A 17727-nucleotide genomic window follows, 5' to 3' on the forward strand; every position below is an offset into this window, starting at 1 on the left:
GTTTGAATTCAAAAGCCAATCAGAGGCGTCGCTTCAGAACTTCCGCCGAGCTCTTCACTCTCAGCCAATCGGCGTTAGGCTCTCATGTTTGCTTGCTTTTTTGAATTCAGAGAGAGATTTGAGCAGAAAACGACCTATCAAATGAGCGTATACAATGGGCTTAAAATTCCAACTAAACTTATTTTCGTAACTTAACCGTATTATTTTGCGCGTTGGGCAAACTTTACGTGTCATTGCGACGACAGCGGTGTTTACGCTTCCAGGCGTTAGTTTTAATCAATAGTTTGGCTAACATAACCCCAGATTGCTCAGCTGGTTCGGTAACCAGCCGAACTCTCAGTGTTTCTTCATTCACCAGAACGTTTTCCAGCACAAATCTGGTCTAGAGTTTTAAACGGTAAGTTTTCATTATACATTTGCTTAAAGCTAAACACAAGGCTCTGTTTAAGAAGAAAATCTTTTGTTTAGAAGTTAGCTAGCCACCCCTATGCTAGCGCATGTCATTGAAGTGCATTGCAGCTGCCAATCAGCTGTCATACCATTGCTCTCTAAAAAGCTGACAGATCTTTACAATATGTGAAACTTTATTTCATTACTTATCAAAATGTACACCCTAATGAATATACATGCAATGTTTTGTTATTCAATCGAGGGAGTTAATGAACTGCAGCAGCATTTTATTATTGTAATGCTGCATTCAGAATAATTACTCATTAGATTTATGCAGCTGGTGAGTTGAATTTTTTTTAGTTTTAATAAGATTCATTTCAGAATATATATATATATATATATATATATATATATATATATATATATATATATATATAATACATGCGCACACACACATTGATTCTCTTCTCCCTTTATCCTTCATTCCCTCCTAGAAGCTCGATTGATTGTTTCTTATTTTTGTGCCTGTGCTGCCCTTGTTCACTACTTTCTCTCTGGCTTCCAGCTTTTGATATTCTGGACAGGACTGGGTCGCCACCCCTTGTCACAGCGCCATGGCTGACAGCAGCATAGTTACTTTAGGGCCGGGCCGCAGCCTGCTGGTGGACTCCTCCGTTTACGACTCCCGGATGGCCGAGACCACAAAGGAGCAATTTTTCTTGGGTCTACACGCAGACGAGACAGAGGGTAAGTGAACCGCCCTCCTTCTCGGTCAACCCTATATCATCTGACATTTCTGTAGTGTGGACCGGTTTGCTGTCTATTTCCATAGAGATTCACCTTTGCCTGTGGTCTTTTCTCTTTTTCAGATGCATTGCCCAGAGTTGAGACCAGGGTGGTGTTGGTGGGGGAGGCCGGCAACATCGCAGAACTTGAGAAAGCCCTTCAGGTACCGTAGAAGAAGCTATTCATATAGATTGATTTCAGCCATATGGTTTTCACTGAGGCAAGAAGGCAATTAATGAGATGCATTACTTTAGAACGGTCAGTTCAGTGTGAATCTTCTAATCTGATTAAAAGTAATCACGTTAACAGGGAGTCATTTTGTGTTGGCCAGCTTTGTGCCCAGTACTATGCATGAAGGATAAACATTAAATTCTTCCGTTTGCCTGACTGAAACAATTTTTGTTAGAATTTTAGGGTCATTTTAAGATAAAATTAAAACAGTAGTTTTTATTCAGATACACTTGTGTCCTTGACTGATTAAAGATGGTCTGAGCAGCAAATGTAGTGCACTTACACATTTACATGAACACAGTTACTCAAAGTTCGAAAGAAGTCTCCTATGCTCACCAAGGCGGTATTTATTTGATCAAAAGCACACTGAAAACAGTATTATAGTATAGAAGTTTTATAACAATTTTAAATAACTGTTTCCATTTGAATATAGTGTAAAATATCATTAATTCATGTGATGGATTTTCAGAAATCCTAAACATTTCTTCTTATCAACATTGAAAAAGTTAGTGCTGCCTAATATTTTTTGTGGAAACCGTGATACGCTTTCTTTTTCAAGATTCTTTGATGACTAGAAAGTTAAAAACATTTATTAATTTTTTTGCAACATTATAAATGTCTCTTTTGTCAGTTTTGATAGTATCCTTGTTGAATAAAAGTATGAATAAGTTCTTTAATAAAAATATCTTACTGCCCCCAAATTCATTTTAGCAGACATGTGTACACCGTGTCCTAACTACACGTGATGCGCGATACAAGGTATCTTTTCCATGTTAATCAGAGATTTTGTCCTAACCAGCCGCGATGGCGACACCGGCTGGAACAACAAACACAATGTGTGGCAATGATAATCTCAGGTACTGTTTATGTGCTTTATTTAATGTTAAAAGCGTGTAATGTGACTTTGAGTATCATTTAGTGCTCCCAGCTTTGTAGCTGTAAAAGCAACAATGGATAATTCACCTCATTAAACAAACGATAACAAGAACGTTCAAACTGTGAACAAACAAGTGTATTCTTTGACAAAGATTGTTTTAGTAACTCAGTAGCCTATGTATTTTTAATAATGGTTAAATGGCGTAGTGCATTTGATTATGTAGCCTACTTGCCCCGAGACTCCGCCCACACGCTGTTCTGATTGGCTGTGGGTTTTGATTGATTTTGACGCATCTCGCAGTCACGTCTGTTGTGGACAGACAGTATTTGTCGCTGGACAAATAAAAATACTTATCGCAGATGTCGCCTCTGGTTAGGACACAGCGTTATCCTTGGAAATGCTTCAACCAGGGTCCAAATGAATGTTTTTGGCAGTAATGGTAGTGACATATGGAAATATTAAAAAAAAATTTTTTTTATAATATATGACAATGGAATTGTTTTGCTATTTTATTAATTTATTTGTATATTCATTCATCTATATATTTTTTTTATGTGTCATGTCAAACGGTGTAGGTCATTGTGTTACTTTCAGCCTCATACAAGAAGACAAAAATGAGTGTCATGGAATTCTGGAGAAACACTACTATATCCTAGATTAACAATTGGTAAATTTTCTAATGAGATCAAATTTAAAGGATTAGTTCAATTAGTTGGGAAATGAATCCTGATGATTTAATGTAAGTTGGAGGAGAAAATGAGAAAAGGGAGTTTTTCACTCTACCCTGTAACCTTCCGCCAACGTCACGTGTGACCTTTCCAACGTGATTACGTAATGCGTGGCGCATCGCAGAGCTAGTGCAAGACGAGCATTTGTGGTTAAAGTATATAAATTCTTTATTTTAATTTTTTAAAATGACCGATCGTTTCGCTGGATAAGTCCCTTATTTTGTCCCTTATGGGATCATGTAGTGCCCTTTGAAACCTCAATTTGGACCTTCAACCCATTGAAGTCCACTATATAGAGAAAAACCTTAATTTCTTTTCGACTGAAGAAAGAAAGACATGAACATCTTGGAAGACATGGCGGTGAGTAAATCATCAATTTTGGAGTGACCAAATCCTTTAAGTGTTGAAACAGTAGTAAGTCTTTGTTTTGAATCATGCAATGTCTGCTTGAGCCGTTTGAGCCCAGGGCAGATGCAGAATTTGGATAAGCGTGTCAGTAGTTTGTACGGCACCTTTGAGGACGGTGTTTTTTTTTTCTGATTCGATGCTGATGAACATATTACTCAGCATTCTTACACTGAGATGTGGTATGTGGCGGGTTGGGAGTTGATGGACGAAAGGTCATGAATGTTATGAATGTAATTTGCTCTGACGGTTTGTGTTTGGAGGGTCAATGATGGGACATCTACGCCCAGAGCTTGATAAATGACAAAGCTGGAATATGTGGAATAAGGATGAAATATTCTTATGTAGTGCACGGGGGAGGATGGGGATGTTCCTGAAATTCTCCTTTCTTTGCCCTTGAACATGATGTGAGAGGACTTCAGATGTAGCTGCTTCTTTTAGTATTCTATTCTCCCTGCAACTTATTAACGTAGCAGAACTTCCTCCTGGACTTTGCTTGACATTTGTTTGAAGTTCTCATTTCGATTCTGACAAGGTTGTAAGACCCTCCTGCCTGGGAAATTTATCAGCTTTGGGTTGCCAGGTTGACGTCAATTCTTCATTTTTACAGGCCATCACAATAATGGAAGTCCCGGTGGTAAAGATTAAAGAAGGGCAGCCGGGCACAGAGGCGCGTGAGAAATTGATAAAATCTATAGTCAATATGGTACGTCTCGGGATCCAGAATCTTTGCATGCTTGAGAGCACTGGGGGATTTGCAGCATGGGGATTCGGTCGGGCACTGCGCTGTCTAATGTCGAACTCACTCACGCGGTGGTCTGGACTAAGTTCTAACAATGTGATCTAACAACTTGTCCTGTGTTTGTCCAACAGGTGGTCTTTAATCCATAATTAAGAATTAATTCAATCAATTATGTAATCAACCCTTTGGTGATTAATCCCTTTTTAGTGTCATTTAATTGTTTCTTTTAATCTTTTGTTTTTACATGCAGGTAAGTATAATCTTTTCTGAAAGTAAACCCCAAAAGAGAAGAATAATGGAAGTTTCTGAACTAACAGACCTCCTTTCAGTTCCCTTTAAGAATGCAAGGTGCTGTTCACACCGGACATATGCTTTTGCACTTTGTGCACATCATTATTACTATTATTAATTTGTACAGATTTTAAATACTTTTTTATATATATACAGTATAAATTTGTACTTCTATTTTAGCGTAGCATTGTATTAGTTATTATTACTATTAATTTGTACATGAAGTATTAAATATTACATATTTTATGTGAGTGCATGATAATGGCAAAAATTTAAATGGCATAAATGAGCATGTATAAGTAAATCTCCTATATTGACCATGGCATCAGAAAAATGCATCTCTTCACTCTGTTCCGTCTAGCTGTCCTGTGTGAACCGTCCTTGACACTTGTTTTTGTGTCACTAAATCTACATGTGACAAATGACTGCTGTCTTTCTCCAGTGTGTCATCTGTCAGAACACTTTAACATCTTTAAGATCCCTTATACTAAAGGAGATATCTCTTTGCTTTTGAGGACATGCTGATCACAATCTAACTAATGTGTTTGTTGATATTGTTTTCTGTCATTTTTATTTCAGTTCTGAATTTTTCTCTTCATCCCATTAGGATATAAACACCCGCTGCATCAAGACTGACAATGTCAGAGATTTTGGTGACGGCGAGAATTGCGAGTTCGAGACTGTGTTTGTGTTGAAAGACTTCCAGGCTCCCGAATACAGCTTCTTGTACAAGAATGACAGCCGTATCCTGGGGCCTCCTGCCGTGATGCACTGCGCCAGCAAGGGAGAGGTAAGACCCTGAAATAAAACAACAAGCACCCACAGGATCACAGCCATCTTCTGTGTTTTTTCCTCCCTGAGGTGGTGAAATGGTTTGATACTAGCAGCATCTGCTTGCCGTCATGGGTTGAGTAAAAGCCTGTTGAAATAAAGTTGTTCTTCCAACTGAAATGGATTCGTAAGCAGCTTTGATTGCTTCTGTATAGCCTGAAAAATGTTGCTGGCTTATCTGAGTGTACGCAGGAGTGTCTGTTTGACTCCTACAGATATTCCAGAGCAAAACGAACACTTGGCTGGCTAGCGATCGGTACCGGACAGAAAGATTAAGTCTGACGAACACTAGAATATAGATACGACTGCAACATTCCAGTGAGAAATGAGGGCTTGTCTTATTGCTGTTAAATCTTGCGGTACACAGCTTATCTGCCACAGTACACACTCCATAGTCTTAACACCTGAGCGGTCACACAGAAATGTATAAAAAATAAAATGTAGATGTAAATAAAATGAATAACATTTAAAATGTATTGTAAGTTATACACAAATAACAACAATAGTACATAATGGTAAATACACATACGTACACGTGTTTGTTTTTATCGTTTTAAAGGAATTATATATATTTATTGCTATTGTTGTTTTTGAAATTTAAATAAAACAAAATCACATTTTTATATCCATTGTTTTTTTATTTTATATATAATAAAATAATACAGTATATTTATTTTTTTGTTTTATAATTTAAATAATTGTATTTGTATAATAATGCTATTTATCAATTATACTATATATTTATTTTTTTTACATTTAAAATGAAATGATTTTTTTAAATATATTTAAATACTTTATCATTATTTATTATTGCCCTGCGAGTGCTGCCAAAACAGTGCCCACCTCCCGAGGCATGGACTCTGAAGATGTCTTATTGTATCTGGCAGCCAGACATTAGCAGCAGATTCTTTAAGTCACAAACACACAAATGTGCGCAGTGCGGCAGGGTGCATTATCCTGCTGAAAGAGACCACTTCTTCCAGGGAACACCATTGTCATTAAGTGGTGTTCAACAATGTTTAGGTGGTGGCACGTCAAATGTAAGTCCACATGAATAGCCGGACCCAGGGTTTCCCAGAAGAACATTGCACAGAGTATCACACCTTCACCGGCTTGTCATCGTCCCACAGTGCATCCTGGTGTCAAACGGCACACACGTACATGGCTGTCCACGTGATGTAAAAGAGAACTGGATTCATTGAACTTCTTCCACTGCTCTAAGTTCCAGTGCTGACACTCGAGTGCCCTTTGTAGACTTTTTTTAAAGGTGGACTGGGGTCATCATAGGCACTCTGATTGGCCTGTGGCTGCACAGCCTCATACGCAGAAGAATTGGATGCACTGTGTGACATATTCCTCCCATAACCATCATTGAAATTTTGTGCCACTGTTGAGGTTCTGTTGGTTCAGACCAGACTTCATTGCCCTCGTGCATCGATGAGCCTTTGGCGCCCAACACTGTCGCCGGTTTGTTGTTTGTCCCTCCTCGGACCACTGTTGACCGGGAGCAACACACAAGCCTTGCCGTTTCAGAGATACTCTGACCCAGTTGGCTTGCCATAACAATTTGGCCCTTGTCAGATCTTTATTCCTGCCCATTTGTCCTGCATCCAACACGCTGATTACGAGAACTGATTGTTTGCTTACCATCTAATCTACCCAGACCTTAATTTGTGGCCTTAAGAGATGATCAATTATATTCGCTTCACCTGTGGCTAATGCTTTGGCTCATCAAAATTTAAGGGTCTGCTTAGAGCAGGGGTGTCCAAAGTCGGTCCTGGAGGGCCACTGTCCTGCAGAGTTTAGCTCCAAATTGCCTCCACACATCTGCCTGGAAATTTCTAGTATGCCTATTAAGACCTTAATTAGCTGGTTCAGGTGTGTTTAATTGGAGTTGGAGGTAAACTTTGCAAGGCAGTTGCCCTCCAGGAGCAGGATTGGACACGCTTGGCTTAGAGGGAACATTAGTTGCTACTGTACCTTAAAGACGTCTATGTAAGTGACTTCCTATTATGATTGACATAAACGCCATGTCATGACATAGTCCTGATCTGTTCAGTCTGTTTTTCTTGTGCATCCTCAGATTTGTGATCTTCTTTTATTTGTATTAATGATGTATTCCATCTTTGTGATCCTCCATGCCCTCTTTCGCAGCCTCTGCCGTTCTCCTCCAGGCCTCTCTACTCTATGACCATGCTCAACTTGTCTCTCTGCTTCACCGGATTCCGTAAAAAAGAGGAAGTGGTGAGTTCTGCTTGTCTGCTCATCGGACTCCAAAACAGGCCATATTTTCACTGTCGGATTATTTGTTCCAATTAACTGTTTTTCTTCAGGTTACCCTGGTAAATCTCGTTCATCACATGGGGGGTACCATCCGAAAAGAGTTTGACAGCGCTAAAGTCTCACACCTCATCGCCCATTCAACCCATGGTGAAAAGTACAGGGTATTTATCCACCCCATCCACACATACATGTATATCATCTTTCAGACCCACTGATTTTTGTCTATACGGAATCATCAGGGAAAAAAGATTTTCAGTTCTGAAATCCTTTGTTTGGGTCTGACTCACCCTGCTGTAATGACAGTATCTATGATTGCTGCCACAAATCAAATCATATACACCGATGTAAAGATGAGGCATGGCTGTGTGTTCTGCAGGAGAGTAATATATATGAATACAAATTTACACAGTAAGCAAATATACAAAAAAGTATACATGCATTCAAAACACAGATTTACAAAATACTTTGACATTATGGATCATAATTAGTTTAAGGAACCGTTTTCACTACAGAATGAAAATTCTGATGTCTGGGGACAGTAAGGTTTTTCTTTTAAAGAAATTAATACTTTTATTCAGCAGGGACACATTAAATTGATTAAAAAAAAAAGGGCAAAAATATTTGTTTAAAAAAAATTATTAGAAATGTATCTATTTTGAACTTTCTTTTTTATCATGGTTTCCACAAAATATTAAGCTGCTCAACTGTTTTTAACGTGGATAATAATAATAAGAAAAGTTTCTTGAGCATCAAATAAAGGATCATGTGACTGAAGACTGGAGTAATGTCTGCTGAAAATTCAGCTTTGCCATCACAATTAAATATATGTACATATATATATATATATATATATATATATATTAATGTAGAAAATATATTTAAAATTCTAATCATGTTTCTTAGTTTATGTATTATATTTATACAATATTTTGATAAAAATATATGCAGCATTGGTGGGCATAAGAGACTTTTTTCAAAAACGTACAGACTCCAAACTTTAAACTGTCGTGTAATTTGTAAATATCACGTTTGGATCGACAAACATTCTGATTACACAGTCTATAGACGTGTTTTCTGTATGTTTTTATTATTATTGTAATAAAAAAGTATTCCTAAACGCTACATAAAAAAACAAACCAAACTTGATCACTTTATGCGCCTGTCGGATGAGCTCTTCCTGTCTAAGTGTGTAGTTCTGGACCAGAATAATCAGCATTATGGACTGAAAATCAGGTGATGTGATACTGGTTAAATTCGCTCACCTTCAAATCCCAGAAACCTTTATAGTCTTGTAGTGTTTCCTCACCCAGACTGTTAAATGCATTGCTCTTTATATCCTTTATTTCCTCATTCATATTTTAAGTCCTAAAAATCAACCTCAGTAAAGAGACTCTTGATTAAATATCTTTTTGTTCAATGATGGCTATTTCCTGATGGCTCCTCAAGCTCCAGGTGTGCTCTCTGGAACGTGGTCTGCTGTTGATGTGTCTGTGTTATTTAGAAAGGGTTTGATTAAAACAGTTCTCTTGTATCTCTTCTCACAGCGTGCTGAATTGGGCTGAATCATTCATTAGTCTCATGCATAATGCATCAAGCAGGCTATGGTGAGGGGATCTCTTCCGTCCTGATGCTATTAACTGCTTTCTTCTTTTTGTCTTTTTAAGTTGGCAGTGTGCATGGGCACACCCATCCTCACCCCTGAGTGGATACGCAAGGCATGGGAGCACAGAGATGACATGTAAGATTGTGTGTGTGTGTGTCGGGCATAAAACTATTCCCTGCGTCAATCCACTGTGTGGGTATAGAGGAGTAAAAACTGTGAATGATGAAGCCGAAAAGTCCAGCCACTGGTGCGCAAACCAGATGGGCCCTCCCTGCTTCCATATTTAAATTGATTTCCACTGCAATTAGTTTTTGACATTTTCCACACATGTATTGAGCATTGAACCTGACCTTTCACATGAATGAACTGCCACTCTGGACTGGATGTTAAATCTAAGTTTTTTTTTTTTTTTTTCTCCATACCTTCCACTCTGTGCCTACAATACTTAATGGAGAAAGTCTTGAAGCCAATATTGAATCAAAATTGACCTTGCTCTGTCTTAATACATGTGTCTGGCCTTGTTGTGCAAGATGCATCAGTGAATGTTATTTATCATTTTTCATCAAAATATAATTTGCTCTTCCTTTGAAATTACATTCTTTTTTGAACGATGTTACATAAATGGCGCAGGCTAGTAGTTAATGTTAGCCAAGAGGGCTCTAAGACAGTGGGTCTTAACCAGGGGGCCTTGGCAAACCTATAGAGGGACCCCAGTGAGTCTTCAAATTATTCCAATAAAACTATACCCTTAGCCTGGAAATGCATCAGATAATGGAAGTCAATTTTATTTTAATTCACACACAGAATTGTAACTATTTTAACACACACACAAAAAAAATTCTGCTCATCTTTAGTAGCATATATTGGTGTTGTGGTGTGTCTGATTGCAAATTTTTTTATTATTTTTTTTGGTTTAGCAATTTCCACGCAGGCAACGAGGAGTTCCGCACAGAGTTTAAAGTCCCTCCGTTCCAGGATTGCGTGTTGAGCTTTCTGGGATTCTCTGAGGAGGAGAAAACTAACATGGAGGAGAGGACTCAGAAACACGGTACTGAACTCTCATGCTTCAGTGTCTTTTCTGAAACCAATCTAAAACGTTTCATGTTTTCAAATGTCGCACAACTTCTGCTCAAATAATTCTCGATTAACCAAAGCTTTTTCATTCTGATGCATCTGAGACGTTGACCCAATGATATGTCTCTGTATTTTATTGCTAGACCCTCTCTGTAAAAGCCAATGACCCCTGACTTCTGCTTGAGGGGGATTTTTTTTAAAGGAGTGTGTTCTGCTTGTTTTGTTCAGGTGGACGAGTTCAGGCGGTGGGTGATGAAAAGTGCACTCACTTGGTAGTTGAAGAGAACTCCATTAAAGAACTGCCCTTTACTCCCTTGAAAAGACTCTATGTAGTGAAGCAGGAGGTATGAACTTGACTTAACGTCTCACAAGTACACGCTGGGCTTTGTGTGGGTCCTTAATAATAGTGTGTAGAAATACACTGTTATTTCACGCTGTTTACTGTCTGTAGTCCATTATTTACTGTAGGTTGTTGCGAGGAGTGGGAATCTTTTTTTTTTTTTGCACACATCAGGGGTTTTAGTAGTTCAGTTACAATCATAAATGCATCACTATTTATTTAAAGGTGTTAAAGGGTTCAGTGGAGGTGTTTTTAAATGAATGCATTTAGGTTTGTGTTCTTTTATTTCTCATTCTGTGTTTTTTCCGCAGTGGTTTTGGGGCAGTATACAAATGGACGCCCGTGCTGGGGAATCTATGTACTCTTATGAAAAGGTGAGGAATCCTGTAAAATGACAGCAGTTTGGTTCTGGAAGTACTAATCTCATTTGTTTTCTCTTTAGATTATTTTTTTTTATTATGAACATAAACATTTCACAGCAAACCTCACAATTAGTTCTGAAGTGATGGTCTGTGCTTTTGTAGAAGTCTGATTTCAGGTAATATTTTAAATCTAGGGATGCACCAATGTATTTAAAAGCAATTATTTTCACTATCAGCCACCAGCCGATTGTTTAAAAACAGCTTTTAATAAGGGCCGATTATATCCTGTCAATCAAAAGGGGTGGAAGACAAAAAAAAAAAAAAAAAAAAAAGGTCTCATGTTGAATTTTGTATGTCAAAGACAATAATGCATTAGGTTAAAAAAACAACAAAAAACAATTACTAGTAGTTCAAGCCTGGGTTGCCTGGCCCGCAGTTTTTCCCTAAACAAACTACACCATTGTTGCATGACTTCAGTGTCACCACAGTTTTGCTCCTGACTACTCTTTCAGAGTCTTTAAAATCCTTTTGTAATCCTTGAAATTGAGTTAGAACAATGTCCCATTTAGCCACTTGTTAGCAACAGCCATTTTCAAGACAATTAAAAGCTTTAAAAAAAAGAATCACAAAGGGGTGTTACTGATGTATTTCTTTGTCATAGATTAAATATGAAAATATCTTATTTTAGGCATTTAGCCAAAAACCTATTCAAAAACCCATTGACTTAAATGGTTATTCACCCAAAAATGAAAATTCTGTCATTTACTCTCACTCAAGTTGTTCCTAACCTGAATGATTGATTTCTTCTGCTGAACACAAAAGATATTTTGAAGAATGTCATCAACTGTTTGGTTACCCATGTACTATTAGTGCTAAAATGCTAACTAGTTGAATATGTCATCTCTGCCTCACTTTATAATGCAACGTATCATGAATTATAAGTACTGTGATTGAATTTACATCTTCACTTAAGTGCAGTGCACTTATATATGTTGTCACTCTGTCGTCCTCTCAGCCGGAGAGTCCTGCGATGAAGAAAGCCGTGTCTCTGCTGTCTCTCACGACACCCAACAGTGGCAGGAAACGGCGTCGTCTCAGAGAAACTTTGGCTCAGCTCACCAAAGAGACAGAGATTTCTCCCTTCCCACCACGCAAGAGACCCTCGGCTGAGCACTCCCTCTCCATGGGCTCACTGCTGGACATCTCCAACACACCCGACACGTGCAAAACCAGTGGAGGTGAAATGAATGATCCGGCATGTCATGTGACTAAAGCGGCCAAATAATATAACACTTCCACTGTCTTCTCTAGTTAAACAAATGGATAGAATATATATTTTTTAAACATTCAGTAAAAAAACAACAACATTGCCCTGATTGGTTGTTTGAAAAGTTTGCACAAGTTCCCACTGCATTATGTAAGAGTTCTGTTCCAGAACTCTCTAGGCTTTGATCTCTGAGGTCCAGGGTGATCCCAGGCAAGGCTGAGATGAACCAGAACCAGGTCAGGGTTTGTTTTAGATGAGTGAGGCAGCTGTCTTTTTGCAGAGCTCAGGTGCAGGAGGAGCAGCGGTAGGCGGAGGAGTGCCAGACAGCGTAGATCAGAGAGAGAGTGGCCACTGCAGCGCACAAGCACTCCAGTGTGCAGGCAGGAAAACCAGACAGGTGACATTCATACAACTTTAGCCAAGGGGGTAGGGTTAATGTAAACATCTACCTATATTAATGTAGGTCTTTTGGACAAATGGAGGTTGCTTACATTGATACAATTTCTTATTATTGGTTCAAACGTGTTTAAAAAAAAAAATGTTTTATTATTATTATTTCCTTGGAATGCACAATGCTCAATACAATTTAGGGTGTGTTCACACTCGTGAAAACTTTATTGAACAACAACAATCAACACGAAGTGTTCAAAAGGATAAAAAACACAAAAAGCCCAAAGGCTTGTTTCCATTGTGGTCCTTAAGATGGAAGATTTGATACATTTAAACCTGGTTCACTTAGCATTCATACTCTCATTTTTAAGACCGAACCTAAAGATACAAAGCAAACAAACGAAAAAACAACAGCTTTTGAGATGTATATTTTGCAACGGAAAACAATCCTGCCAAGTGTGAACACACCCTCATGTCGATAACCACAGAAAATATTTTCTAAAATTTCTACCATTTTACCAAACAGAACAGCAAAAATGACTAAGATAAAAAATAATATTTTATATTTACACCACCTGTACTTAAATGGATAGTCCACTGAAACATTTAAATTCTATCATCATTTACTCAACCTCATGTCGTTCTAAACATGTATGCGTTTCTTTCTTCTGGTGAACTTAAGAAATATTTTTTAAAGTTTTGGTTCCAATTGACTTTTTTTTTTCTTTTGGTCAATACAATGGAAGTCAATGGGAACCAAAATTGTTTAGTTACCAACATATATTCTTTTGTTTTCCACTGAAGAAAGTATTTTGGAATGATATGAGGGTGAGTAAATGACAGAATATTTGAGTGAACTACTACATGTATATGATTTGATTTAATACAGCTGAACTTGAACTTCAGAATAACTGAGAATGGTGCATTTTACTCTTTTTCTGTGTTCCTGATTGATTTTTTTTATTTCTATTGAACATGGAACATTACTTTTAATTAAACTGCAAATTTTAACTTATGATTTCATAGATAGATTCCTATTGACTTTATTTTTCTTCAACATCAAATATATTTTAAAAAGAGGATGAAACCTATCATAGGATGAGAAGAAACAATGTGTAATATATCTGCTAACCCCTGCGTGTCTGCTTATGTGTTTCAGAGAATGCCAAACCTCCCAAATGCTCAACTCCCGCCCTTCCCAAGCAGTCGGCGCGATGGCAGGTCTCCAAGGAGCTCTATCAAACCGAGAGCAACTACGTTGATATCCTGGCCACGGTCATGCAGGTTTGTGTTCAGTGTTCAGTGTGCGTCTTGTGTGTTCTCTTTCTCCTTTCACACACATAAGAATGTGGTACATGGCTGTGGACTTATCAAGCTAGTGCCTCTGACCAGTAGGGAGGAAAATGAATTAGATTTCGACACAAATGCTATGGACGTTTGAGCTTTGCTTTGCACTCCTACATGTGGAGCTCATACAAAAACACACATGCACACACACTTCTGTGTCTGCTTGCATAGTAAATGCCACATCATATGCAATCAGAATCCAGCAAATTTCACTGAACAGTGGTGTCAGATCATCAGGCAATACTGAATAGCCTGACCTTTCCATTGTGGTCCACTGGATTGTTATTAAGTTTATGGAGTAGCTGTCAAGTAGAGGTCTGCACGGGACTGATTTTCCCGGTTTCATTCCACTCTCGCAGAACTGTAAATTGTTTCCATATGTTATGTTCTCAACAGTTTATTATATAAAAAATATAGAATTATTTCATTTTATGACTAGTTTATATTATTTTTATAAATTCATTTCTTTTTTTATACGAGTAAATCACTCGCATATGCGACCAAATATCATTTAAAAAAAAATCTTTAACCAAAGAATAGTAAATTGTATTATTACAGTCGCCTGTAAATAAGTTTAGCGCATATAATTTAATTGAGCTTTACTTGGCTGAGAGATTATTTTACATCTTGTGAAAAGGGCATTATACCACCCCTTTAAAGATCATGTGACTGGAATAATGGCTGATGAAAAATCAGCTTTGCATCACAGAAAAATAGTTTCAAATAGAAAAGTTATTTTAAATAGTAATATACTGTTTCACAATATTATCAGTGTTTTTACTCAATTTTTAATGCAGTGTTAATTTGAGCCTCAGAGACTTATTTAAAAGAAAACCTTGAGTACCTCAAACTTTTGAATGGTAGTGAATAAACTATGGTTTTAGGGTTTATTTTAAAATGTCAAAAGACTGAAAAATATTGAAACCGATCACCCCACTCTACTATAAATCTGCCCACTTTGGCTGCCATCTCTTAGAAATAGCACCCTCTCATGCCTACAAATCAGAAGTTTAGTCCAGTCCCGCAGCAAATCTAATCGGCAGGAATGCAGACCTCTACCGTCAGGTCCCACGGCATTAGTGAGTGGTCCATCCTGGCTTAGTGATGCAATTTCTTTTATTCATCGTTTCTTTTAGCTCTTCAAAGACCCACTGGACAAAGAGGGTCAGGTGGGAGGCCCCATTCTAGCTCAAGAAGAGATCAAGACCATCTTTGGCAGTATTCCAGACATCTATGATGTGCACACAAGAATAAAGGTAGGCAATAACCTTTCCAAAACGCTGAGTAAAGGCTGTGTTGAACGTGTTCGCTGATGAATGTGCTTTGACAGGCGGATCTTGAGGAGTTGGTGATGAACTGGTCTGAAGAGAGGAGCGTTGGAGACATTATTCTGAAATATGTGAGTGTGATAAAGCTTTGAACTCGACCTCCTCCGGCATGGAGCTCATAACGAAGTCAAAGACTGAATGGCAGCTTTTGTGATCTCTCTTTATTTTTTTAAATCGTCTCTCAGTCTGGAGAGCTGGTGAAGGCCTACCCACCATTTGTCAACTTCTTTGAGATGAGCAAAGAGACCATAGTGAGATGTGAGAGACAGAAGCCAAGATTTCACGCGTTCCTGAAGGTACTGATATCTTTAGAGTTTAAATCTACTCTAGTTTAAATGGTTTTATAAGGGCTTTTTTTCATGAAGACCGTTTATTCACATCTTCTTTCATTTTGTTATCCAGATTAATCAGGCTAAACCCGAGTGTGGCCGCCAGACTCTCGTTGAGCTTTTGATTCGTCCAGTACAGAGACTGCCGAGCGTCGCCCTCTTGCTGAACGGTAACACATGAATACGGCTGTCCGCAGGATGCAAGTGAAAGACACACAAACAGTTGTTTCTATTCAGTAAATCTGACTGAATCCAGATGATTTAAGATGATTGCATGGGGGAAAAAAAACAATTGTTGATCAACCTCATGGAAAATACAAACATTATTCAATAAGCGGTTTGTTTCACCTCTGTATGCTGACACAAGAAAACGAGATTTAGAGTGGATTTTGTTCTCTGTAGATATAAGGAAACACACATCAGATGACAACCCAGATAAAGTGACACTTGAAAAGGCCATCGAGTCTCTCAAGGAAGTGATGACGTGAGTCCTGCGATTAACTCTTAAAGTTTTCCTTAAAATAGATTTGTGATGAAGATGCACCAAAAGTTTGGCAAGCAACAATTTTCAGCCAAATTAGTTTTTCTTTTTCAGCCAAAACAGGTTTAGTGGGCTGAAACAGTGACGTTTAACTAAAGATTTCTTTAGATTTCTCTCTCTCTCTATTTTTACAGGCATATAAATGAGGATAAAAGGAAAACAGAGGGACAGAAACAGATCTTTGATGTTGTTTATGAGGTGGACGGCTGCCCTGTGAGTAATTTTTCCACTTTTCTGGAAATAGTTCACCCATAATTCTGTTATTTACTTGCCTTCTAACAAGCAGAGCTATATTCCAAGTCTTTTGAAGCTTTGAGTCAACAGACTGCAATGAAATACGCTATTTGCTGAAAATCGCCGCCCTCTGTCACAGCTCTCAAATAACTTCACCTCATTTCCATGTCTCCGACCAGCACAAATGAAGTCACCATATTATGACCAAGGGATTTTGGTCGCTCTTTTGAAATAGGAGTATGATGTAAGCATACTCCAGCATTCACCAAGCAAATCTCCAGCGCCAGTCCACTCAGACCATGAAAACTATAAAAAGCGCTCATTCAGAAGTCATCACAGTGTTGAGGTCAGAACCATGAGCACATTAAAACATGACCATCCATTTACACCCCCCAAAAAAATTCAACTATTTTGCAATAGAGCGCAGCCAATCGTCAAGTCAAGTCAAGTATATTTGTATAGCGCTTTTCACAATACAGATCGCATCAAAGCAGCTTCACAGTATTAAATTAAAATAATACAACAAGGTTTGTTTCTAGTGGAATTTATTGATAAAATCAAATTAGATATCCCCAGAATATCCCCAACTGAGCAAGCCAAAGGCAACAGTGGCAAGGAACCGAAAAACTCCATCAAGTGACCTAATGGTGTCCTAAAACTCCATCAGGTGACCTAATGGAGAAAAAAAACCTTGGGAGAACCCAGGCTCAGTCGGGGGCCAGTTCTCCTCTGGCGTTTATTAACTAGAGGCCGGATTGTAATTTGAACTGTAAGATTAAAAATGTTATATGAATGCCTGGCTGAAGAGATGCGACTTTAATCTAGTTTTAAACTGGGAGAGCGAGTCTGAGCAACGAACAGTATCGTAAGAGATGTCACTTCCAAATAGATGTTAAAGTGCCTCTCTTGTGCTTTTTCTGATAATACCTTTCATGTAGTGTTTAATATGGCTGTTTGTGAATGTTTGCAAAGTTTCAAAGATCAATGCTACCCTGACATCTACTTTGACCCGATGCAAACACTGTAGCTCTACCTGAGGCCTAGAAGAGTTTGGATCGTGTAATCGGCATCAAGAATACGCGGTTTTCTGTGCCGTGAAAGCAAATCCACTTTGCTTGCACTTCCAAAATATGCTATCGGTACTGTTCGGATCACTGTGCTGAGGAAACCTCCAGAGCTGAAGTTCAGATATGGTAATGAGTTATGAGCGGTAGACCAGTCACAACCGACTGGGTCATCTGACTAATCAGAGCAGAGTAGGCTCTCGGAAAGGAGGGGTTTAGAGAGACTGAATCCTTTATGGAACCATTTCAAACACTGAGAAAAGAGGTAATGCTGCAATGTATAT

The 17727-nt window shown here is 38.3% G+C and overlaps 1 protein-coding gene across 7 annotated transcripts in view; it reads left to right on the forward strand.

Annotated features, from left to right (window-relative positions):
• The first annotated feature begins 80 nt into the window (after positions 1-80).
• Positions 81-17727, forward strand: part of ect2 (epithelial cell transforming 2) — a 29888-nt gene continuing 12241 nt past the window's right edge. For 2 of the 7 annotated variants that reach the window (XM_084394484.1, XM_084394487.1), the window contains exons 1-20: positions 81-397; positions 956-1137; positions 1260-1339; positions 4028-4123; positions 5058-5240; positions 7436-7525; positions 7615-7725; positions 9229-9302; positions 10085-10215; positions 10470-10585; positions 10893-10955; positions 11959-12181; positions 12491-12607; positions 13760-13884; positions 15084-15203; positions 15278-15346; positions 15461-15571; positions 15678-15774; positions 16007-16088; positions 16280-16358. In XM_084394484.1, the coding sequence (XP_084250610.1) occupies positions 1005-1137; positions 1260-1339; positions 4028-4123; positions 5058-5240; positions 7436-7525; positions 7615-7725; positions 9229-9302; positions 10085-10215; positions 10470-10585; positions 10893-10955; positions 11959-12181; positions 12491-12607; positions 13760-13884; positions 15084-15203; positions 15278-15346; positions 15461-15571; positions 15678-15774; positions 16007-16088; positions 16280-16358 (2100 nt within the window). In that variant the 5' untranslated portion in view covers positions 81-397; positions 956-1004. The remainder of the gene's footprint in view (positions 398-955; positions 1138-1259; positions 1340-4027; positions 4124-5057; positions 5241-7435; positions 7526-7614; positions 7726-9228; positions 9303-10084; positions 10216-10469; positions 10586-10892; positions 10956-11958; positions 12182-12490; positions 12608-13759; positions 13885-15083; positions 15204-15277; positions 15347-15460; positions 15572-15677; positions 15775-16006; positions 16089-16279; positions 16359-17727) is intronic. The other 5 variants (XM_084394485.1, XM_084394488.1, XM_084394489.1 and 2 more) reach the window with 4 other exon arrangements.

The sequence above is a fragment of the Rutilus rutilus genome (genome assembly GCF_951802725.1).
Source record: "Rutilus rutilus genome assembly, chromosome: 22".
Classification (NCBI taxonomy): Eukaryota; Metazoa; Chordata; class Actinopteri; order Cypriniformes; family Leuciscidae; genus Rutilus; species Rutilus rutilus.